This window comes from Spodoptera frugiperda, chromosome 26 (genome assembly GCF_023101765.2).
Source record: "Spodoptera frugiperda isolate SF20-4 chromosome 26, AGI-APGP_CSIRO_Sfru_2.0, whole genome shotgun sequence".
Classification (NCBI taxonomy): Eukaryota; Metazoa; Arthropoda; class Insecta; order Lepidoptera; family Noctuidae; genus Spodoptera; species Spodoptera frugiperda.
In genome coordinates, this window is record NC_064237.1 from 13221367 (window position 1) to 13247852 (window position 26486).

General features: G+C 38.0%; 3 protein-coding genes across 3 annotated transcripts; 2 read left to right on the forward strand and 1 right to left on the reverse strand.

Moving 5' to 3' along the window:
• The first annotated feature begins 3355 nt into the window (after nt 1-3355).
• LOC118264538 (lipase 3) lies at nt 3356-5427 on the forward strand. The gene has a single exon (XM_035577071.2). It carries the CDS (start codon nt 3397-3399, stop codon nt 4819-4821), a length of 1425 nt encoding a protein of 474 aa, XP_035432964.2. The 5' UTR covers nt 3356-3396; the 3' UTR covers nt 4822-5427.
• A 6876-nt stretch (nt 5428-12303) lies between these two features.
• LOC118264484 (uncharacterized) lies at nt 12304-16135 on the forward strand. The gene is made up of 2 exons (XM_035577003.2): nt 12304-13733; nt 14589-16135. Exons 1-2 carry the CDS (start codon nt 12304-12306, stop codon nt 16015-16017), a joined length of 2859 nt encoding a protein of 952 aa, XP_035432896.2. The 3' UTR covers nt 16018-16135.
• A 2808-nt stretch (nt 16136-18943) lies between these two features.
• Nucleotides 18944-21628, reverse strand: LOC118264421 (sucrose-6-phosphate hydrolase-like). Its single transcript, XM_035576914.2, has one exon. The coding sequence runs from the start codon at nt 21526-21528 to the stop codon at nt 20068-20070; it is 1461 nt and encodes a 486-aa protein (XP_035432807.1). The 5' UTR covers nt 21529-21628; the 3' UTR covers nt 18944-20067.
• Between the last annotated feature and the right edge of the window lie 4858 nt (nt 21629-26486).

The window sequence follows — 26486 nt, forward strand, 5'->3', positions numbered from 1 at the left end:
GACTTATAACATTAGTGGTGAAATGTGGGTGTACGTGTGCCTTGCTCTTCTGCCAACCCTTTCAGGGATAAAAAGATTGACGTTGCACGACGACCATCTCCTCTCTAATATTTCGAAGGGATAATCAGAGATGCGCTTTTTGGTGCCTTTTCAAACATATTGTATAAGACTCTCTTTATCAAGAGGTCTCGGGTTCAATTTAACCGCGCCAGACAAAGAATTATAGGGAGAAATTCAGATTTTTTAAATACTCAGTATTAGCACAGAGTCTGGATTAATCCAATTCATACAATGACTGGTGGAAATTGAGGTTCACGTTCAAGGAATAGAAGGCGTGTTTTGTAGGAATTAACTATTAGATAATCAACCAGTTGTGACTGTCAGTCTCACTTGAGTTTAATCGGAAGATTCTTATTAATTCCCACAGTAAATACCTATAACAATTGCGCTTACAACTCGAATTACGTGGAAAATATACTGCAGCCATATTTTTCTAGGTTTTTATATGTTAGAGCTGATATTATGTGTTTTTTTAGAAGAGGGGATAGTCATCCAGTTACTTCTTCCGCTTAGGGTGAGGCGAGAGGGAGTGTCAGACTCTTACTGACTAAAAACCACACCGTTCCTACTCCTGCTCTTCGAGCCGGAGTCCGGTTGAAGTAAGCAATAACATCCACACAACAAAAATAACTCCATAAAATTGGTTGTTAGATTTGATGTACTTTGCACCTCTGTTTATCCTCTCTTTGCATCTTCAGGAGCGAGATTTATGTGTTAAAATTATATCTTAAGATTGTACTCAAGCGTCCATCAATCCAAAGTGCCAAAGTTCGTATGTTTGTTTGTTACTCCTTCACGTCAAAACGGCTGAAGGGATTGGGATGATATTTGGAACAGGGGTACATTATGATCTGGGAAAACATATACGTTACTATTTATCCAACGAGAACGCGGGTGTAGCCGCAGGCAGAATTCGTTGTTTATATTATTTCAACATCTACACTATTACGTTGTTTTATTTCACGTATCTATCTCTGACGCATTCGAATCAATTTTGATAAGAAATTACTTATAAAATTAAGTTTACAAACTATAGCCACTAACTAGGTATAGTTATAAATGCTATTGCGACACATAAATTTAAAAACATAGTACAAAAATACAAACGTAACTGCGCTCAGTTACTGGAATCAATTCTTCAAAACAGTACGATAAGAAAGTAAAGAGCTATGTAAAAGAGACTGCGTATATAAATATAAGTAATAAATAACAACAATACGTGTGTGAATGTGCTGTTAATTACAAATAGTATGAATAATAATAAGCAATGCAGAACAACATGTGTTCGTACGTTATCTCGAGACCAATATTATTATGTCTTGTATAGTGACGCGTGCGCAGGGACCCCAATGTACTGCAATCTTCATTTCTCTTACACGGCACGTGCGTAACTCTGCTTTTTAACATAAAATAACATAACATAGCATCATATCACGCGTTTTATTGTTGTCTATCGATTAATTATTATGAAATGTAACGCCCATCGCCAGTTATTATAAGTCGTAGTCCCAATCCCGCCTTGTACACTATTTGAGATAGGCACCGTATCTACTGACCATTTTCAAAAATTAATCATGTTCAAGATCAAACTCTTTCAGTACCTACGTCATTTTCATTCTCTAGTCTCTAGCTCAATCCGTAAATATCTCTTTTTACATAAAAACGCTTCGAAAATTTCGTGTTTTAAGATATTAATTATATGTATTAGTGTTCAAATTCCGAGCCGTCACTACTTTCCTACATCAAGTTGAAATAAGAGACTGCGATGCCTGCAGATATATTCGTAATACAATGGCTGTAATCACTCCAAACAGCATTTGGCTTTCAACAAATTTGCTCATAGTCTGGCGACTGATTGTAAATGAATAGAGAAGAAAAAAAGTTTAAATAAAAAATAATTTGTCTTAACATTGTATTAAGTTCGATTCCTTCCCGGAACTAATGTGACCTACAGAGTTATTCCGATATTGGCTGTTTATGAGATTGATTTGTAAACATCCGGATTTTGAGAAAAACACTAAGTGGAGACATCCATGTACCATTAGACGGTGGTAGAGCCATGTACTCAAGAATTCTGCATTTTAAAATTTTATTGTGTGGCTCGAACACATATAACTAGACAGTTATAGTGTTTATAGATACATGAGGCGTCAGGGATTAATGACCAGCTCCCTGATCACCGGTTTATTGCATAGATAGGGACCACACTTGCTTCTGTCTTCCTACTTCCATTTCACGCTATTTGGGGTGAGCAAAATTTATCTTCTTCCATTTTCCCCTATCTGATGTCATTCTAGCATCTTCCAGAACTCTATCTTTTCTCTCATCTTATTCTTTTCTCAACAAAGACATCACAATGTTACCTAGTTTTAAGTTTTGACGAGTTCCTATTTCTGTATCAGGAACTGTGGAGTGCAAAGTACCTAAATGTTTATCTTATTATTACAATGCGTGTGCCTAAGACCAAAAAACGTGAATTTTAATATCACTTAAACACATTAAAGGTTAAACGTTTATAAAAACATTGATAGCGTTTATTTTTTTATTTCTGGGTACAAATCTAGAAAGATTATTACCTAATGTTAATGTTCTTTTAATTTTTATACGGCTAGAAGTAACGGAGTAGAAGTAGAGGGACTCGTAAGTTGCCTGCAAATTATTGTAGTTTTTAAGTGTGACTGATCAAGTCAATATAACTAAAAGAAAGTGTTGGAAGCTAATCCTTAAGTTACGGTACTGAAGTCTAAGTCCAGATTAAACACAATATTTTGAAAACTAAGTAGGTATAATGTAGAGTACGGAGAAATGAAGGGGATGGTACGAGACATAGTTAAGAAAGTAATTTTCCCACAAACATGATAAGAGGGTATCCCCGGCTGGAAGTTATTGACACAGCATTAGTAGCTACACATTAAGGAAGATGATTAATACAAATTACCCAAACCAATACACACAGTAACTGAGTAAATATGCATTCATAATGACTACAAGGATTTTTTGTGAGTACTTCGACGACCTCAATTCCTACATCAAGACTTATTTATTATGAGAACTACTTAAAATTCCACCCTAATCTATAGCACAAGTGGTGACAAATAGCTCATTATAATTGTTTATTTTATTATCTTAATAGACAGTAACAATATTTAGTACATTCTGCGAAAAGACTCCGTGTGAAACAAGTACATGATAAAAATGACACGGGTTTTTTTAATAACAGACAATTAAATGTTATCTAGTGACGTGTTAACCCCATCTCCGGGGTCAGTCGCGGCCTCCTGCTATATTATTGATGCCGCAGCGGCTCGCGCACAGTCACAACCCACACGCATCAGCATGCACATCGCACTGCTCCTAGTTACCCTGAGCGCAGCCTCAGCCGCGCCCAACTCTTGGTCCCTGGTTCCATCATTCAACAGCTTCTTCAAAGAACAAGGTGACAATGTGGTATCCTGGTACAACGACGCTGCCAACATGAAGGACTCCGTCGAGAACTACGTGGAGGAACAGCAGCGGATGTTCAAGGACAAGTTCAATGACTATGTCGACGATATCCAAGAAAACGGAAGACACCTCGTGGATTCTACCTACAGCTCTAGGGAATCTTCCCTGCTGGACAACCCGGACATAATACTATCAGTGCCAGGAATAATCACCAGAAACGGATATATATGCGAGACACACACTGTCATTTCTCAAGGATATGTTCTCAATATGCACAGAATCCCACGGTCCAGAAGTCATTCGGATGTCTCCCCGAAGACCGTTCTCCTACAACATGGTTTATTCGCAAGCTCTGCTGATTGGATCATGAACGGGCCTGGCAAAGGACTCGCCTACGTCCTAGCTGATGCAGGCTACGATGTTTGGATGACCAACATTAGAGGGAACCGGTACTCTAAGGATCATGTTTGGTACAAGACGAATTCACAAGAATATTGGGACTTCTCTTGGCACGAAGTGGCATTGTACGATGTTCCAGCAGTTATAGATTACATTATGGAAATAAAAGGCACCGACACTAAGATCAGCTACATCGGCCACTCAATGGGAACTACTATTCTTTTCGCAATGTTGACTTTGAGGCCGGAGTACAACAACATCCTGACGGCTGGGTTTGCGTTAGCTCCTGTGGTGTATCTATCTGACATGAAGTCGCCGCTCAAGTCTATGGCACCAATTGCCAGTAACCTGGCATACATCGACTCACTGCAAGGTACTTACGAGTTCATCCCCAAAAACTCAGCGCTTGGTCAGATATCGAGCACATGTAGCGGAGAGAACATGGATTCGTTGATTTGCAAGAATATTGTATTCTACTTGTGTGGTTTTAATGAAAGGCAGTTCAACAAGACCTTGCTACCAGTTTTCCTGTCACATCTGGGTACAGGAACATCTTGGAAGACAGCGGTACACTTCTCGCAAGAAATACTTTCTGGAAAATTCGCGCAGTTTGACTATGGATACTGGAAAAACTGGAGAGTTTATGGAACTCAGTCACCTCCTGACTATGACCTGAGTAAGGTAACTCTTCCGATCAAGTTGTTCTGGTCTAAAAACGACTTGCTATCAAGTGAGAAGGACGTGCAGGCACTTTATGACAAGTTGCCTGTGAAGCCTGACATGTTCCTGGTTCCTGACGAGAAGTTCAACCATTTGGACTATTTATGGGCGATTGACGCACCCAGGCTATTGAATAATGAGATCTTAAGTTCGCTGGAGGCGCACATGCCTGACTATTCATTTACTGTGAGATTTTGAGGAGATACCGGTTATGACTGGTTTAAAATTGCCGATCAAGGTTTGACATCATAGAACGAAGATACTTTTTAAGTTTCTCAGCGTTTTTGAGACAGATTTTTCTGCAGTTTGGATACTTACATTTTATCATTTTGAGAATTATATGTATGTGAGCTGCATGAATTGATTTAATCTGAAGTCAAGAATCGTCTGGAGAATATATTATCGCCTTCACATTCTGATTACCTTCTAACCACGTGTTGTATTTCTGTTCTAATTTCCTTCTACAAATAAAAGTGGAAACGAAGTAAACTCGAGGAGACCTTCATTGGAGGTTACGCGTACCAAGGCGCAAGGGTATCGGCAGGAAGGCTAAACATGGCTTCAACTTCCGGCTATGCATTTATACTGAGTATTGATAAGTCTGTGATATATTTAGACTAATTTGCGAATGTTTACAATGATTTTCTTGGAATGCCTTGACCTGATTTAGATGGATAAGAGTCGAGACTACGAGAGGTCACGCCTATTGCTTAGATAATTATTTATTTGTAACAGTTGTGTCTAGGAGGAAGTTGTGTAATTAATAATTAAGAGTTGTTAATAAATTATTTTTATTTTGTAATACATATTTTGTTTTACTTACGTACTTCGCTTTATTTTTACCTGATGGAGTCGGCAGACGGGTACTTTGTTATGAAATGAAAGCACGTAAAGCTGTTGGTCTAGCGGCTGACCTCTCTTCGGATGTGTCGGTCTGTCGTTCCATCGGGTTGAGAGAGTGATGGCACAAAGACTTTTTTTTTTGAGGGGGGATAATCATCCCGTGACTTCTCCCGCCTTGGGCGAGGCGAGAGGGAGTGTCAGACTCTTACTGACTAAAAACCACCCCGTTCCTTCTCCTGCTTTTCGAGCCGGAGCCCCGGTAAACCCGCTAGGTAGTCCGCAGCTCCGGATCATGGCGCAGAGACTGCACCTGTGTTTGTGCATACACAAACTTGTGCTATATATATTCACTATAATATCTCGGATAAGATCGCGAGTTTTGATAGACTTTTAGAGGGTCGGCCTATTATAATAGACTAGACACCAAATCACACTTTGTCTTTCTTTAATTCTGAGAATAACATTAACAATTACCTTTAATTGAAGTACTTTGGGAAAGGTACTATTTTGTGAGGCAGTTAAACAAAAATAGATTCATCAGAAGAATAGTCAGGTGTATTGCAATACCACCTTACGTCAGTCAGTGGGTATGATACCAATGTATTAAACACCTTTTTGTATTTTTACTCTCGTAAGAATAAATAGCTACTTTATATAAATCTATAGAGCTATGATAATTATAAGATCATGTAAGAAGATATTTTTTTAGTAAAGCTCATTGTTTGATACAGTTATTCTTAGAAAGTGCCGTTTATTTTAGAAATGAAAAATGACTTCTGCGTTTAATAGCCTACTGTTGAAGAAGCTTATTCAGGTTAATGTGCTACGTTTAATATGGCAATTAGGAACAACGCACATGAACAATAATCAACTTATGAATCAAGTTGTAATCAAGTTTCTGAATACACCTGTATTAGGTAATCAGGCTTGTTGGTACCTATTATGGAGATCTCACACTACACCAGAGCCTAAAACTACTGAGTAAAGAGCTCTTCTCACGCAGCAGAGGTTTGAACATTAATCACCACACTTGCTGAAAGTGGGTTGGCAGTTGAAGTGTGAAGATTTCTTTTCCTATTTTATTATTGTAGTAGCGCAATGTCTGACACTACCCGATGTATTTAAATATGTTTGTGGTTGCAAGCCCTTCTGCTGAGCGAGTGGCCTTGATTTTGTTTTCCAAGTATATTTAGTTATAGTATAGACTAATAATAGAAGATTAAGTGATATCAAGTAATCCGGTCGAGCCAGACTGGAGTGATACCACAACCTCACAGAAAACCGATATGAAACCACGCTTGCGTTGTGTGCTTATTTTAGTTATTTTCACAGCATAATGTCTTACGGCATTTTGCTGTGGGGGCGAGCTGCGGATGTAGAATCAATTTTTATTTTGCAAAAGCGAGCTATTCGAGCAATATATAACTTGCCCCGTCGCGAATCTTTGAGAGAACTATTTAAAACTATAAACATTCTTACAGTGCCTTCTCAATTCATTTACGAAAATATTATGTACGTGAGAAAAAATCAACAATTGTTTGAAAAAAGAAGCGACAGACACAATTTTAATACGAGAGGTAAAAATAAGTTAGCTATACCGCAATTCCGATTGTCCAAAGTGCAGAAATCCTTCATGGGATTTTGTGTTAAGTGTTACAATAAACTACCAACCACCATACTGAATCTGAACGAGAAAAAATTTAAATCTTGTATAAAGCGTGAACTGTGTAAACAGGCATATTATAAACTGTCAGATTATATTGAAGATAAAAATGTGTGGCAGCATGTTGGTCCGGCTCCACTGGACACTCGCTCACACTAGACAATGCTCTAAGACGATCACTAGTTACACGTTAAATTAAAGTAGTAATTTATTCCAATGTAGTCTAGGGATCCTGTGGCATCAAGCAGTTATTTATTATTTTTTTATTTGAAAAATTAAATTAAAGATTATTTTTTATTTGTATAGAAGCATTATTTCAAAATTGTAAGTGTACATATGTGGGCACTATGTTTGAAACAACCCGCTTTTTTAATTTATATTCTTTACAAATTGGTTTTATTGTCCCATAGTTTTGACGTCGTATTGTCGTTACATTGTTCCTACATATATAGACAATAGGTAAATGATCAAATAATGTATCAGAGATATTGTAAAAAACATTTTTTGAAAAGAGTAACGATGGAGTTTCTTGCTCGTTCTTCTCCATTCGAAGCAACACTTTGGAACGAGCGCCTAGCTTCACTGACAGACAGACTGACGGACAATTCAATTTGACGTTTCAAAAGTGCCTAATTTAGGATTAATTGAAATAAATGCTTTGACTTTGACTTTGACTTTGTGCCCTGTCCCAATCTTCCTTAAGAACCGTTAAATTTCCAATCCCTAAAAGGCCGGCAACACACTTGTAACGCCTCTGGTTTTTCGGGTGTCCATAGACGGAGGCGATTGCTTATATCAGATGAATCGTCTGCTCGTTTATAACATAAAAAAGTCTGGAATTGCACCCAGTGTAAGGCAATGTCTCCAATTATAACTAAGAGATAAGTGCTTCTGTGTGTTCTTCATTTACTATGTTCTTTGAATCAAACATAAGGCGTGTACTTACGTCATAATGATTGTGTTATTGTAGTTATCTTTGCATTTTGCGCTCTAAGCAATACGGACAGACTCCATCTAAATACTACGTCTCAGCTGCAGACGCTGAATTGCATATTATTATGCAATACAACAGTGTTAGAAGGCTATTATTGAAACACTAAATGTCGGGTCAAAAGGTCACAGAATATTTGTCCGTAAATACCAAGTGACGTCAATCGATATCAAGTTGAATGTTTACGAGAAAAAATACTATGTTACTGATAATTATGTTAGGTAAAAATGTACGCATTGGTGCGGTGTAGCAAGTGTGTCTGTTGATCGCAGGGTATTGCGTTTAAGTATCGAGTTGGGGAGTTTTGAGTTAGTCCTAATGTTAATATCCAGTCTAGAATGTTACATTACGTTTACATCTTCAGTTCTTTTTAAAACGTTGCTCCGTATTAGGATTTCTGCCTGTGTCGCAGGCGCGTTAACAAATATACAAGTTCACATACACATGCCACCCAAACCCGAAACAACAATTTGTAGATCACACAAAGAGTTGCTTCGTGTAGGAATACACGCTACACGTTACGGGGCAGTCGGTTGCCCAGCCACCGCGCCAAACGAAGGAATGAAGGTGTCGAAAAAATACGTTTCTTTAAGTTTAATGAAACGTGACCTGCCATTACACACCATTTTAATTTATAGCTGCCATTGTAATTGCTTCCGTTTTGCACCTTGATTGATCGGAAACCTCCCATTGTTAGTGGGGAAATAACTTGGAATTTGGGCTCGGCAGGTCCAAATTACAGGGCTCCGGGACCCTAAAATTACTCGCAACGTTAAATTTCTAGTAATTAATTACATTCAGGCCTAATTTGTTGGAAGGGCAAGTGGTTTTTCATCATTCTACATACTTGGTTGTTCAAAGGTTGATTCTGTAGTAGCGAGATGAAAATAAAAGTTTTTTTTTGATCTTTCTGTGTAATTACGAAATGAAGGGAGATCAGAAAGCTTTGGGTGAATTTTTAATGTTCGGAAAGCTGTTAATTGTTTTATTTTAATGAATATTTTTAATTATGTTGAGGTACTACTTTGACTGCATCGTTTTCGTAGTTGGTAGGGGATCTTCTGTGTGACGTATCATAGGGTCGATTCCCATTCGGACTGAAGTTTTGTAAGGTCAACAAAAATGTGTTCCAATGCTGTGATATACCACCACAGATGGGGCCCAGTAGGGCTGATGCCTGATCCGGAGCTGCGGACTACCTACCGGGCTTATCGGGGCTCCGGCTCGACAAGTAGGAGTAGGAACGGTGTGGTTTTTAGTCAGTAAGAGTCCGACACTCCCTCTCGCCTCGCCCTGGCGAGAGAAGTCATTGGACGATTTTCCCCCCTCAAAAATATATATATATATATATATATATGTAGGCACACAATTTGACTAGATATACCTTATCTGTTGAGTAGTCACAAGTATGTGCAAAAGACATAAGGGCGCTTAATCTTGAAACCAATCTCAATGTCAATGCAATTTCAATCCAATAAAATCTCAATAATCAATTATAAAACTATACAACTCCAATCGTAGCTGTTAACATGGCATTCAGAGTACGGAATATAAAGCCAAACTCAATACCATAGTTGATTCAAGAGTACGAAATTTCACAATATCAATATCGATGATTCGGACTTGGACTTCAAGAGTACCTAAGCCCCCAGATTCGATACAATAAAAAAATTAATAAAAAAAACACATCATTTGGTTTTATACGATGAAATTAATATTGTTTAGTCTTTTTCCTTTTATTTCTTAACAAGTCTGTAGATAGGTACCTACTCTAATTTTATGTGCCATAACACGCGTTGCACCATAGGAGCTCCGGACCAGGTCTTCAGAGTACTCGGTGCCCCTAATCGGTGCTGAAAATGGCCACTATTTTAGTCCCATACACCCTAGTCTTTCCCATACACCTTAGTTTCCCTTCATTATCAAAAAATTTTACTCTAACTTTATTTACCAAGTTTCTGGTAGGTTTCTGTTCATCCCCAGTGACGTGTACATCACCACGATAAATTATTATTAAACTTAGCAGCCTATACCTTGGGTTTCAAGGCCCCCACTTGGTACAGTAATTACTCACATGTAATCTAGATTAATGGTACTCGTATCGATACTGGCATCACAAGCTATGAAGCTAATACTGGTTTTTATTATTATTAAACGGTTTTATTTAGCCTGACTTCTTTGTTTCGTTGGGTCTTTTAGTACTTGGCTTTTAACCTCCTCCCTGACGTCCAATTGCTCTGATATTTACATACTCTTAATCTTGATGACCATACAGTATGAGTTCAATAAAACCGTTTAACATAATTTGTTACTTAATGGCAGGCCAGTTACACTATGATCTTTTTTGAAGGGAAAAAATTATCGAATAACTCCTCCCGTGAGTGAGGCAGGAGTGTCGGACTGTCTAAACATCACCCCGTTCCTACTCCTGCTCTTCGAACCGGAGCCCCGGCAGCCCGTTAAGTTTTCTGCGTCTCTGTATCGGGCAACAGCTTTAGTGAGCCCCATCTGAATCACCCTGTTCCTACTCCTGCTTCGAGCCAAAGCTACGGTAACGCTTGTGGTTATTCGCAAGCAACCAAGAATTGTATTGTGAATCTGATTGAAAAAGAGTAACCTATGGAGTTTCTTGCTCGTTCTTCTCCATAGGAATCTACACATTGGAACGAGCAAATAGCTTCACTAGAGGACTGACCGACAGACAGACTTTTTAATATATTTGTTTTGACGTTCAAAAGTGCCTTCCTGGTCTATCAGAAATAAATTATTTTGCCTTTAACTTTGACTTTGCAGCCCAAGCTTGTTTAAAAGTGATTCTCCTCAGAGTAGTCAGGTAGAAAATACCATTCAAGTCTATATTAGTTTACAAAAAAAAAGAATTCACAAAAATATCATACTCAGACCCAGAACAACAATTTGTGGATCACACAAAGAGACTAACTGATCTGGAAGTCATGGGGAAGGTTCAGTAGTGGAAGTTTTTGACCGATATGGATGAGGAAGATACAAGATACATTGGGATTTTGTCAACAAAAACGTGATGTTAGTATTTCCCCTGTGTCGCGTGGTTCGTACTTCAGTCGAGTGCAGTAGAGTATGTGATTCATATCCTGCGTCATGTAAAGAAATATCTCGAGTGTAGTGGAACAGGAGTTGAATATGATATTCTAGTCTACTAAAGCCCAAAAAATGTGTCTCTGAAAGTAATTTTTACTTTAATATGTCTTAGGAATATGTGTATGGAAAGGAACAATTAACAATTTAATTTATTTGTTTATTTTTAAGTAACATAACTCATAGTTTTTATATATGCAACGTCACGCCTTTTATCCCCGAAGGGATAGACAGAGTTATACATTACGGCAGTAATGCCGCTATACAATATACACCCACTTTTCACTATTTGTGTTGTAAGTCCCATGTAATAGGGGATGAGTCTATTGCCATAGTATTATACTGGGCACTATTCTAGACCCGGTGTTACTACTGAGAATATTTCGAAAAACCGAAACCCTTTGTCCGGCAGTCGCATTTGCGTCCACTCGACCAGCGAGGCAGTCATTATTAGTAACACACACATAACTACTTAACCTACAAACTAAATTGTACTATGATTTTTTTTTTGAGGGGGAAAATCATCCAATGACTTCTCCCGCCTTGGGTTAGGCGAGAGGGAGTGTCAGACTCTTACTGACCACCCCGTTCCTATTCTTGCTTCGGGCCGGAGCCCTGGTAAATCCACTAGTTAGTCCGCAGCTCCGGATTAGGCCAATTGTACTATGATAGGTGCTGCTGACACTGCAGCAGTAATTCACAAACACACAATCAAGCTTGCTGCCATCATAAATAGGATGCTATTTATACCTACTGCCCTCACCATCCGCACCCGTGATGGGAACAATGATGCACCAGGGATGCACAAGGGAACAATGTAGTCTAGTGTAAATTATTTCATCTAACTTTGTAGCTCTGTCGATTTGTGATCAAATATGTGCAGTTCCACGGAAACTCTCCATGAGTTTAAAGACCAGCAACATAAAGCGATTCGAAAGACCACGGTACCTGCACGGTTACAATCTATTCTCAGAATAATTATACATATCGATAACAAAACACTTTAATCGATGCACTCGATGCAATCAGTACTTGTGATCACTGCTATTTAAATGTGATTAACCACGTGATGACGATACAGTCCACCATGGACGCTCTAAAGTTATACGTGGTGCTCCTGAGTGTGTTGGCGGCCAGCCTCGCGTGTGACCTCACTCCAACAGCCGCAGAAACTGAGCTCAAACTTCAAGCAGAATTATACATCAATGAAACGAAACCACGGATTGACCCAACGTACAGACAACTCTACCATGTAGCCCCACCAGTCGGCTGGATGAACGACCCCAACGGATTCTCCTTCTTCAAAGATAACTATCACCTGTTTTACCAGTTTTACCCTTACAATACGTCGACAGGAAATATTCACTGGGGACATGTCATCAGTAAAGATTTAGTGGAGTGGACACAGCTGCCAGTTGCGTTAGCGCCACAGACAGAACAGATCTTCTCAGGTAGTGCTATTGAAAAGGATGGCACTCTCGTACTAATATACACAGCTCACAAAGGTAAAGATCCAGACACTAATGAAACACAGTACCTCGCTTTCAGCAACGATGGTGTGATCTTCACCAAATACAAAAATAATCCTGTCATCTCATTTTCACCAAACTCTGCTAAAGATTTCCGAGATCCTAAAATCTGGAAACATGGAGACTACTGGTATGTTGTTTTGGGAAGTAAAACCGCAGAGAATACAGGAGAAGTTCTAGTCTACAGATCAGCGAACTTAGGATACTGGGAGTTCCTGAACGTCGTAGCATCATCTAATGGTGACCTGGGATATATGTGGGAATGTCCTGACTTCTTTGAGTTGAGTGGGAACTACGTTCTCCTTATGTCTCCGCAAGGTATGAACGCGTCAGGAGACAGGTACCACAATCAGTTTCAGACTGGTTACATAATTGGAAGTTTTGACTACCAAACCGGTAAATTTGTAGAAAAGTATGCATTCCAAGAAATTGACTACGGACATGACTTTTACGCAACTCAGACAATGGAGCGCAATAATAAGAGGTACTTAATTGCGTGGATGGGATCGTGGGATGGTGACTTCCCTGAGCGTGCAGATGGCTGGGCAGGATCCATGACAATCGTTAGAGAGCTGACATTAAAGGCAGATCGGATTCTGATGAAACCTATTGACGCAATCACTGAACTACGAGAGACAGTGGTTTATAACGGGACTCTAGAACAAAATAATCACATAATTGGTTTGCAAAAAACAGGAGAACTGCTAGTTTCGTTTGATTTGACGCAAGATATTAGTTTGGCCATCAGGGGGGTTAATAATGTTGCAAATAATACCGAGGTGATTGGTTTGAGGTGGAATGCGACTGCTGCTAAAGTGATCGTGGACAGGGTAGGCGACATAAGGCAGGGAGAATGGGTACCAGTTTCATCAAAGTCTTTGAGAATATTCTTGGATGCTAGTTCCATAGAAGTGTTCTGCGGTGAAGGTGAAGTAGTGTTTAGTTCTAGAGCCTACCCTAACGGTAATTGGCAGATCACTAATCTGGGTGCTCAATCAGTTAATGTGGTGGCGTATTCCTTGAAAAGAAGTGTACCTGAGTAATTCAATAATATTTACCAATTTTATTTTCTTTTTCAAATTTATGTATTTATTTCATTATGATATAATGTAGTTGTGCAAGAACTGTTTTGTATTTTAAATTAATAAATTATTCGTATTATATTTAGTATTGTTTGATTTTAACCTAAACTTTAATAATTATGTTATTTTGTCTCTCATGCCTAAAATTCCATGACTTCATTCTTATTGTAGTGTAGTTTGCCATTTCATTGGCGAATACTTCGGAGCGAACGGTTCGAACCTGAAAGTGTGCTCAATAGTAATATTTGTGAGTAATGTGAAACATTATGCCATGGAGTCTGGAAACGTGCCCAGTATATGGCAATAGGCTCACCACCACATGGGACTTACAGCATAAATTGTGAAAATTGGGTGTACATTGTACAGTGGCATTACGTGCCATTATGTGCACCTCTGCCTACCCCTTCGGAGATTAAAGGCGATATGTATGTATGTATGTATTATGCCGTGGTTACCGAGTTTGCATAATATTGCAACATAGTGCATTCATTCTAACTTAAAATTGTAGACCTATCCACAGACGTAACGCGTTATCTAATCTTGTAATCTAGATCTTAGCTGCGACTCGTTTAGTCGCGAGATCTAGTATAAAAACCAATTCATCGCTGATATGAATCATCATATCACATAACAAAACACTTGAAACTTTTTATCGAGATTCGAAACTACTATATAAAGAGATTACCACACGAGATGACATATCTTTAAATCATGACTCTTCTAAGATACGTGGTGTTCCTCAGTTTCATCGCGGTAGTTCATCTAAAAACTATAAAAGATAATGTTGTGATAAATGAAATAGAAGCTTATATAGAAGAAAAAAGGGCAGAGATCAACCCCCGATACCGACTGCACTACCACCTGGCGCCCCCTGTAGGATGGATGAACGATCCCAACGGCTTTTCGTTCTACAAAGGCGAATTCCATATGTTTTATCAATTCTACCCATATGAGAGCCAATGGGGACCTATGCATTGGGGCCATTCAGTAAGCCCAAATCTCGTGGACTGGAAGACACTCCCCACAGCTTTAGTCCCAGAAGATGAAATGTGTTTTTCAGGCAGTGCTGTCGTTAAAGATGACGAAATGGTTTTAATGTATACAGGGCGTACAACAACCGACGAGGAACCCTTCTACAACGAGACACAGTACTTGGCGTTTAGTAATGACGGCATAGAGTTCCATAAGTACGAAGGTAATCCAGTTCTGCCTTACTCACCTAACGGATCTCCAGATTTCCGAGACCCTAAAGTATGGAAGCACGGCGACCACTGGTATGTTGTGATTGGCAGCAAGACTGATGACGAAAGAGGCAGGGTGTTGCTTTACAGATCTCCTGACCTGATCAGCTGGGAATATTTAAGTGTTATAGGAGAGTCCTCGGGAGACATGGGCTATATGTGGGAATGCCCAGATTTTTTCCAGCTTAAGGGGAAACATATTCTCTTGATGTCACCTCAGGGTTTGGTTCCACAAGGTGACAGGTACAAGAATGTTCACCAAACAGGCTATATAATCGGGAAGTTCAGTTACGAAACTTTTGAATTCGTTCCAGAAATTAGTTTTCAAGAAATCGATTTTGGTCATGATTTCTACGCAGCCACTACCACTGAAAAAGATGGAAAGAGGTACTTAGTCGCATGGTTTAACATGTGGGACGTTCCTCACCCAGAAGATGTTGACGGGTGGGCAGGAGCCTTGACTATTGTCAGGGAGCTGGAATTAGTGGGCAACCGTATTGTGATGAAACCAGTTGAAGCAATAACCAGCCTGCGAGAGGAGACAGTATGGGACGGTAATCTTATGGAAAATGAATTTGTCCAGTTTGACAAGACAGGAGAACTTTTAATAACTGGGGACTTGAGTCAGAATATTGAGTTGTTGATCAAAGGGAGCAATGGTGGTGGTCAAGTTGTGCTGCGATGGGACCCTCAAGTCCGTAAGGTCGTGGTGGACAGAGAAGGTGATATCAGACAAGTTGAATGGCTTCCTCTGGGTTCTGAGCAATGGAGGATATTTTTGGATGCTTCTTCCTTGGAGTTGTTCTGTGGTGAAGGAGAGGTGGTGTTCAGTACTAGGGTATACCCTGATGGTGGCTGGCAGGTAACAAATCTAAGCCCGCAGCCCCTCGACACGATTGCTTACACTTTGAGAAGAAGCGTTCCTGAATAGATTTATTAGGTTTTATTTCTCTGAAATGTGATTATGAATAGTGCGTGACATTTTGTGGTCAGATAATGTAATTTTGTAATAAATGTAAGTTAATAATTATAATTTATATGAAGTTGAAGTATTATTTATAGATTACCAAAATTTTTTATTGTACTTCCTAAATAACCCCTTAAATATTTCCAACATAGTAACAAAGGTCTTAAAAATGTTGTCTTCTTTATTTTAAAAACAGAAAAAGGAGATTACTTCAAGTTAAATATCTATCTACTTATATATAGAATCATGAATATGCACATGTGATTTTACATAAGGGCGAGTCCTCTAAGAAATTTACATAATATACATACATGTGTTATCTATAGGTACGATTTAGGTAAGTATCTTTACAACGTATTTACTAGTTTTTTTACTTCTGAGGTGAAGAGGTGAAATGCGATTGCGAAAACAAAAAAAAAAACTAAATAAAATGGATATTATCTAAGACAATGTTTTATATGATAACTAAGTTTTATAAACATTTGTGCCCTACTGACACACTGGAGTTACAATATAATATTACGCTTTTCATTCCCTGCTGGGGTGAGCGGAGAAGTGCCTTCATATGAAATGTAATGTTACTATCTTCTTATATACTAATATTATAAAGATTAAACATGTGTGTGTTTTTGTACGTTTGTACCTTCAATCGATTATTGATCATAGGATTGAATTTGTACCTATGTAATGTTATCAAACAAAAACTAATGGATTCATTTTATTCATTTTCATTTCACTATAACAAAGATGTATTTTTACTATGCAACATAGGCTAAGCACACTGTAAACTCCGTGTAGGCGACGTGTCGCACGCCTCAGATGGGCGATGGGCTGATGCCGAGCCGGATCTGCGGACTACCTAGCGGGAACGGGGTGGTTTTTAGTCAGTACGAGTCTGACACTCCATCTCTCCTCGCCCAAGACTGGAGAAGATATTGGATGAGTTCCCTCCTTAAAACAAACAGGAACCGCTCGGCCACGTCGCCACGATGCCTGGATAATATGTCATGACCTTTATGGATATATCACACTTTAACGGCACCGCTCAAACCCAGCGATACATTTGTTATTTAAAGGAGATTGTCCAAATCTGGCTATTTTTGAACAGGCTGCTCAACAAAAATGTAAATTACCAATAATTTTATTTATATTTTAGTAAATGTCTGACGCTAATAACTTTGTATCAATTTGTACTTTAAAAAACTCGATTTTTATTGGTATTTGTTATGATAAGACCAAGTATTTGTAGTAGTTGGCTTTGAATTTGACTTTAGTGCTGCCAATCTGCTGTCAATCTGTTGTGTTTTTCGTCAAAATGACAGATATTATTCGCTTTGTTCTTTTGCATTGTGAGTGTTGAAACTCCAATTTATTGCGTGGGAAAATACAAAGTAGACACATTAGTAGGAAAACATATTTTGTATATATATTATATGAAAATAACACTAAAGGCAGGACAGCCATAAAACATTATTGCTGCAACTGCATGGTCATAGAACAGTAGGTTGATGTGCACATATAATAACTATTATTTGGTTTTTAAGCTGGGCAAGGTACCAGAAAATTATTAATCCACCTGCCGAGTTCTTTGACCATATTTTAATTACATATGAATCGGATTAATAATGCAATTTAATAGAAAAAAAAATGTTTTATTTCATGCATAACCAGTTTCTATAAAATGTAAAAAAATATCTAAATATAAATCTTGATACAAAACTAAGTTTGTATCTTCATTCTTACTGATATGAACTAATAAATCAAACATATATTATTAACTGAAGTGCTTGTTCAAAAATAGCCAAAGTCCCATACAAATTGGTCAATCCCTTTGAACATTAAATCTTATGTCATATGATATATTTCGTAACATCAAAACAAAAAGACTTAGAAGCCAAAGAATCATGTTACTATTATACCTATTGATCTGACAAGATAACCAAATTCAAAGCTTATTGACCGTCTGAATAATGGCTAAGTAGCTTGTATTTTGTTTTTAATATAACATCGTCAGCTGTATTGATTAATATGTTGAACTAAGTTGTGAAAACAAAATCAACAACACACCTAAACAACTTTGAACACTATAATCGTGGTTTCTACTTACCCTCGCGGGAGTTCTGCACGTTCTGCGCGCCACTGATGGGGCCCAGTAGAGCTGATACCGACCCGGAGCTGCGGATTGCCTACCGGGTTTACCGGGGCTCCGGCTCGAAAAGCTGGAGTGGGAACGGGGTGGTTTTTAGTCAGTAAGAGTCTGACACTCCTTCTCGCCTCGCCCAAGGCAAGAGAAGTCATTGGATAATTATACCCCCCTCAAAAAAATCCCCATGGGAGTGGAGTACCTCATAAATTCACATACATACATTCATTTGTCACGGAAGAGTATATCTCTCCTTTACAGGTGGTTATCTCATTTCATCTATATCAATATTTTAGGTAACAATCGTTATCAGTCCTCGAATTTTCAGCAACGTTTTATCATCTCAAGTCAGTTACAGCATCCGGCGATTTGATAAAATATGTCAATGTTATTGATATGTAAGTATATCATGTTGATCTTATATAAGGCTATCTATCTAATGTACGGATACTCAAACGCTACTCAATTTTAACATGCTCTCAAAACTAGTTCTGTCACTATAAGTACAATTTAAATTTAGGAACATTTCAGTATTCGGGCGTAAGTCAAGTAGCCACACGTCTACCTCAAAGTCAAAGTCAAAACATTTATTTCACTTAATTATTAAACTTGGCACTTTAAAAACGTCGTAATTGAATTATCCGGTATCCCCAGTTTCTGACTCAATGCTCCCGAGGTAGGTGGATTTGTGGACGCGTTCCACTGCCTCTGTGCCAATCAGTAACTGTGTAGTGTTCTTCACACCAGTTCGAAATTTTTTGGTCTTTCGCGTGTTAATTTTTTGACAAACAATGGGAATTTGATCAATATTTATCGCAGTATTTCTCAAAATATTCCCTTTTTATAAGTATTTAGACGTTACAATGCCTCCTGCAGACCTTTGTTTGTATCATCATGCACATTACGGCACATAATGCCACTGTATAATGTACACCCACTTTTCACTATTTTTTATATAGATAAGTCCCATGTAAAAGGGAGTGATCATGATAACAATGAAAATAAAATATCAACATACAAACCTATGTATACTTTAAATAACAAATCATAACAACTATCCTCCATTGCAGCAATAAATTCTAACAAAATATTGTTACAAAACCGATAACAATAAAAAATATTGAGTTATTTGAAACCGATGCGACACATTCGGAAACATATTTGATCAAGATAAACTCGCTCTTCCACTAGCTATTCAAAATGTTACATTTTACATCTAGTTGTCACAGTTTGTGTATTTTATTAGAAAAATATGGTGTAGCATACGAGCAGGCGTATCACCTGATGGTAAGCAATCAGCGCCACCAATTTGTACTCGCTACATAAGATTAGTTAACAGTGCGTTGCCGGCTGGAGAGAAAGGAGGGGTGAGTATGAGCCCTCAAATTCCAATTTATTTGTGTTGGTATACTGTGAACCACACCGTAGTATAATATCGCAGGAAGCAAGTAGAAATAGGCAGAGTATTGACAATTTACTCAATTTTTAAAATGATTATTAGTAACTCTATGTTCTAACCAAAATATGAATCGAATGTTAAATGTTATGCTCAACAGTGTAATACTTAAGTGATCAATGAGGGCTTAACTATGAATCGAGTATTGTATGTAGACGTATGACGTAATCAATCACATAGCAATTGAAAAAGAAAAAAGGAAATAATGAAAATAAAAAGCAAACGTCTCATTCAGAACAATTCTATAAGATGATGCAATCTCTTGTTCAGAATATAATAATAATGTAAATACCTATTATTTCTAGTTTTACGTTCATATAAAAAAGTAAACAAAGCCAACAAACAATAGTTACACCCATTTTTCTAACTCTAACGCTAACCGTACAACAAGTAAATAAACTATGGATCTCTCTATCTATAAGTCTGGTTGGAATTTTTTCAGCGTATATGCCACCACGTGCAGAGATTGTGGACCTCTGTTTATCACCCGCCAGTCACCGTTAGGGTACACCCTCGAACTGAACACCATCTCTCCTTCTCCGCAAAACACCTCGATAGAACTAGCATCTAGGAAGATCCTCCAAGTTACGGTGTCCAGTGGCTCCCATATCCCCTGGCGGATGTCCCCAGCTCTGTCCACTATGACCTTACCATCATCCACACTCCACCGCAAAGAAGTCCTGTCTCCACCATTGCTTCCAACAAATTCCAGCTCAATATTCTCACTCAAGTCAATGTTCACAATGATTTCCCCAGCCTTCTCAAATTCAATGGTAGCATTATGGTGGAATTCTCCTTCTATGATAGTTTCCAGTCTTAGTTTAGTTATAGCTTCAACAGGTTTCATAAGGACTCGACTCCCGACGAGGTCCAATTCTCTTACGAGCGTCATGGCTCCAACCCAGCCATCAATATCCTCAAGATGCAAAGACTCCCACATTCCGAACCATCCCACGAGATACCTTTTGCCATTAGTTTCCGTTGTTTGCGTGGTGTAGAAGTCGTGCCCGTAATCTAATTCTTGGAAGTTAATCTCGGGCTTAAACTGACATGTGTCGTAACTGAAACTCCCAATAAGGTATCCAGTTTGATACGTGTTCTTGTACCTGTCTCCGCGGCTGACCATACCTTGTGGAGAAATCATAAGAACGTACTTGCCATTAATCTCGAAGAAATCTGGACACTCCCACATGTAGCCCAAACTACCACTTGATTCCGCTAGAATACTTTTGAATTCCCAACTGAGTAAGTTTTTAGATCTATACAAGAGCACTGATCCTCGGTGATCAGCAGTTTTGCTGCCGAGTACCACATACCAGAAATTTCCGTACTTCCAAATTTTAGGATCTCTAAAATCTTGAGTGCCTGTAGGTGGCAATATATCGACAGGATTGCCTTTGTACTTGTGAAAGTCAAGACCGTCAATACTGAACGCCATGTATTGTGATTCATTGTAGAATGGTGCGTCTTCAGTCGCTTGGTGAGCTGTGTACAGGAGCACCATGATGCCTTCGTTGTCGATGGCGCTGCCCGAGAAACACTGTTCATTGCCAGGCCGGAGTGCTGTAGGCAGTGTCTTCCAGTCCACTAGGTTGGTGCTCGAGACGTGACCCCAGTGCATGGGTCCCCACTGCGTGTCGTACGGGTAGAACTGGTAGAACAGGTGATATTCTCCTTTGTAGAACACGAAACCATTCGGTCCGTTCATCCATCCCACGGGTGGAGTGATGTGGTACTGTAGCTTGTACCTTGGGTTCACGGTAGGGATCGTTTCTTCAATGTAGATTTCTAACTCTGCCTTTTCAAGTATTTCTTTCAACTGATCGAGCTGCACAGAACCCAAGCACATCAGTATGATGTACGTACTTATGTGCATTTTTTAATATTCAACCGCTTGTGGTGTTGCGTTCTGCTTGCTGACAATGACTTACTGCACGATAATGGAGGTAAAGTTAATTCTATTTCGTATTATTTACTATTGTTTTCGTTTTGAATGGAAACGTCATGTCATTGAATTAGCTATTTTCATAGGTTTGTTGATATTGCTGTAAGTTGTATCATCGTACGATTCAGGGCTGATTGTGGCGAGGACACGGAAAGACGCAGTGTACACGATCATTGTAAGTTATTATCTAGTCGCAGCGACCTGTCTAGTCAAGGTAAAAGATTTATTAAGACTGTAGTGAAAAGAGAAGATTAAACATTAAAGCTAAATTGAGGGCTACTTGTAACAATAGAGGCTGGATAAATCCTTTTAGCCCATTAACATTACGCGGGGTCTTGTTGATCCCCCAGTAAAGGTATAGACCCCCGAGTACCCCACAACATGTGACCTGCTCCATATTTATAAGTTCGCTGTAAACAAATTATAGCGACGATGTTAGTTTTGCTTTGATTCGTTAAGGTGTGGTTTTTGTATCGCGACTTGCGACTGTTTGACAAGTGATGTATGGCAAAATAATTTAAATGAACTATATTTTTTTGGAGGTCGCTGGGGGAAGCCTATGTTCAGCAGTGGACGTCTTACAGCTGATATGATGATGATGAAGATTTTGTTATTACTTACTTAATGTAATTGCGCTAATTTTTTTGGTAAGTACCCGGTTGTTTTTTTATTATTTTATTTCATTTAGGTTGTTATAATAATTATGTTTGTTTTGTTAACTTAAACATCCGTGAGTCAGCTAGAGGACCAAAAGCCCTATCTCACCGCAAAAAAATGATATTTTTTTTATACAATCTCATGTATTTACCAATATTTGTGTAGACTATACATATCACTTGTTTATTTAGCGTGTCTAATAAATGGTTTTTCTTTCTTTCTTACTGTATTAATATTAAGAAAAGAGTTATTTATAATTTAGTATCGCTGTTGGTTGTCAAACAATATAATAAAATCAAATAATCTTTTGTGAAAAAGTACGCAGTGATTTTCAGAGAAAAGTAGCACAAGTTCGGAATATCAATCTGTCTGACATACAATGATTTAAATCTAACCCCAAGCTAGTGATGAATGCGGAGCTGCAGACTACCTAGCGGGTTTACCGGGGCTCCAGCTCAAAAAGCAGGAGTAGGAATGGGGTGCTTTAAGTCAATAAGAGTCTGACACTCCCTCTCGCCTCGCCCAAAGCGGAAGAAGCCATTGGATGATTTTCTCCCCTCAAAAAAAAAGCTGGTGATGAAGTCATATAGTAAGTAGTGGAACCACACTTTAAGTATCTATCTTCATAGATACTTATCTATTCGTATGTATATGTAAGTAGGTACGAACTATTCAAGAGCGTGTGTTCCATAATCATTTTGTTTTCTTACGTAAAATTGACTTTGAATTATGGTAGGTAGGTCCTATATGAAATGTTGCCCTACAATAGGGTATATGCATGTATTTTTTAAATGTTTTTAAATGGTAATTTACATCATTATATAAATGTTAAAAAAAACCAGCAACAAAAAAAAAAGGAATTCGGGTAAAAAAAGCAGTTTTAAAATAATAGATTCGTAACAGCATTTTAAACGACCGTCATTTTGGCGCGCTCGCGTGACGTCAAAGTCTATAATAACAGTTGAAACTGCAAAGTGTTTTGGGTCATAATTTGTATATATTTCGTGTTTTACGTGAATTCACTTCAATTACATAATGCAACAGGATAGTAAACCGACTTTTAAATATTGTATCGTGCCCAAGTGTAAAAATACAAATAGAAATGCACCAAATAAAGTATTTTTTCTTGTCCCGAGAGGTGAGGACGTAAGGAGAAAGTGGTGCAAAATCATGAAAAGGGACATGATATCTCCATCAACTTGTTTATATTGTTGTTGTTGTTTATATTGTTGTCCATATGGTTCTCGTGCAGATCTATAAAAAATAAAACAATATAGAAATAGGTACATACAATCGAGTTTTGGTTTTACCGGAAAAGCGTTTTCATCTAATAAGGTATTTTGATACCATAAAGTACTTAATGAAAGTGCAGTGATCGCTAGCAGTTCAAGCAGTCATCATCATCACCATCATCCCGTGTTAGTCCAGTGCTGGACAAAGGCTGAGCCCTATGTCCAACCGTGGACATAAGCCTCAGCCTATGTACTTATGAGAACTTGAGGGAGTGCAAGCCACGCCACTTATACTCAAGCAAAGTGTCAAGTTAATGATACAAAGCAGCCTCAGCTTCAGATAATATGTTTTTCACACAATACAATAAATAACCTTAAAATGTTCTCCCATTCGCATTTTAAGGTTATGTTATTTCCAGGCTATTTCTATTTACTTATAGGTAAAAATTATCCAAAGAAGGCGTCGAAAACCAAATAAATATAATATTTATTGTTTAATTACCTTGCTGCTTTCACTCCTTTTATTTCAGTAGACGTAAAATCCGAATTTGATGTGAAATACGCGGTCATCATAAACACATCAATTTTTGGAAGATTGTCCGATTGTGCCTTGACGTAACCAATATCAGTCATTTCCTGTGACTTTCCTGCCACTCTTTTACGAAACAATATCACTTCAATATCAACTCAAAATCACAAAAAAACTGAATTTCGTTGCAAGCATTCAACAATAGCACTTGTTGATATTTGTTATTATAGACTTTGACGTCACAAACTACTCTGACCAATAGCAATGCGTTTCAACTAATTTGAATTTCCCGCTTATTTTGTGCATTTTGCAATAATTATTTTCTTATTCAAAACAAAATTATATTGAAAATTATTGATAGATTTATAAATCTAAAGGAAAAGAGATTATATGAAAAAAAAATTATCGTTATTTGAATCATGCGCATATACCCTATTTGCATTTCACCCTTGGGGCATGAAAACAAATACGTATACAGTGTGCGTAGTCTATGATAGAGTGTTTTAAGGAGTATGTAAAACTAAATTTGGAGTTAGTTGCTCGTTAAAAGTAATTGATGAGTATTTAAAATCTCTAGAGACGTAACTATCACGTAGTATGTACAAAACTTTTGAAGTATTTTTGAGAGAAAATTATTAACAATTATTTCCTTGACAAGTCTATTACCAAGACGTTAGGCTGCTATATTTGTACTTTCTGCTTCTCAATCCAATCCGAACTCGGAAATAATTCTGTTTCAACTGTAATAAATGAAAAAAGGGTAAAGAGAAAGAATACGATAAAAGAGAATTACAAAGTACCTATTATACAACTATCCACTTTCTTATTCATGAAAATACTCCATCTACCCTTTAAGAGGAAATTCAACAGAAGAAAGCCAAGATTTTAAATGTTTCAAATGAAAACTGCAAAAGTTACGGCTGACGAAGGAATTTCTACTCTAAAAATTCGAGTTTACAGTCGGAATTTGAATAACGCAATAATATAAGCCGTACAATGTACATTTCGTATTTTGGGAAAGCTATGGGGATTCTCGAAATTGTTATTTTATTATTGCTTGTGACAGTTACTCAAAATGTCGCCGGCAGAGACGTTCCTTTCGGAAACAAATTCCGTCCAAGTGGACACGTCCAACGTTTTATGATACATTAATAAGTAATATAATCATTTATTCGAGTTATTAAACACTGCTGTGATTAGATTGGCGAGGCGGGTCCCTTTTGTTTTGATATTCGTAATGATAACTGACATTGCTCAGTGTTATTCAAAATCATTTGTTGAACAATAAGCAAGAACTTATTTATCTCGTTGGTCGATTGGTAGCAAATGTTAGTTGAAAGGAATACCTAATGAAGAGGTTCACTCACGCCTGTTTCCCATGGGTATAGGTAGAGGCAATGAAATGCCAATTAGCCACGATTCTTACATACTTCTTTCGCTTCATCAACAGTCATCAGTCTTTTCCCGCATGCTCGTCAGTTAAAGATACTTTTAATATGGCCCTTTAATATATTGCCAATTAGGTTGATATATGTCCATCTAAGGCGCTAGTAACGACTGCAATTTTTAAAATGCGTGTCATTGGCAAAAATATCTATGTAATTTTCAAAACCCGGGTATACTCTGCACTTCTGTCTACCCCTTTGGGTTACTGCGCTTTGTAAAACATGTCTAAACTTGTATCAGATCAAATCACAAACATCAAAAAAAGTTAGTATTGTGATCCTGAAACAGCTGAAAACGATTCCGTTTGATGTAAAATATTTCAGCGATCACATTTCCAAGTTTCAAAGATTTGTATTTCACTTTCAAAGGCTGAAATTCAAAATTAAAATTCTCCTGTGGGATTCAAATATTCGGGCTCTTTTAACTTCAGTTGTTACAATGAAACCCAGATGTCATTCACATTTCACTGTTGTATTTTTAGAAAGGAATGCCAGTTTATGTTAAGTGATTAAGGGTGTTTTTTTTTTTACCAGATATGTGCTTTGTAGCTATGCTACGAAGATGTAATGGGGAAACTGTGAAACTTTGTGGCCGTTTCCACTGATACTAAGCTATGTAGCTGTGCAAGTAAGATGTGCTACGAAGATGCGCCGCCGCAAAGTAGCTGTGCGAGGAAGATGCGCAGCTCGAGTATGCGATGTATCGATAGTAGGGAAGCCATCCATAGCACGCATATTTCCATAAAAAAAACATAGCTTAGCTGAGTCCGTTTCCACTAATGCTAAGCTATGTGTACCAATAAATATGATTGATGGAAGCCAAACGCATCCACAGCAACATATCATAGTACATTTCTGGTGGGAAAGCACCCCTATATTTTGTTAAAAAATAACAAAAACGTAATCCCACGCTAGAAATTTGTTCCGGACTTCAGTGTTCCGGTTTTTATGGTTGTACCTACTGTAGAGTACTGTACTACAGAAGTTGTTACAGACTTGTCCCAATAAAAAAAAACCCTCTAAAAG

Coding starts and splice junctions, on each gene's coding strand:
- LOC118264538 (XM_035577071.2), top strand. CDS start 3,397: ATGCACATCGCACTGCTCCTAGTTACCCTGAGCGCAGCCTCAGCCGCG.
- LOC118264484 (XM_035577003.2), top strand. CDS start 12,304: ATGACGATACAGTCCACCATGGACGCTCTAAAGTTATACGTGGTGCTC. Junction 13,734..14,588: donor GCCTACCCTAACGGTAATTG/GCAGATCACTAA, acceptor GGTGTTCCTCAG/TTTCATCGCGGTAGTTCATC.
- LOC118264421 (XM_035576914.2), bottom strand. CDS start 21,528: ATGCACATAAGTACGTACATCATACTGATGTGCTTGGGTTCTGTGCAG.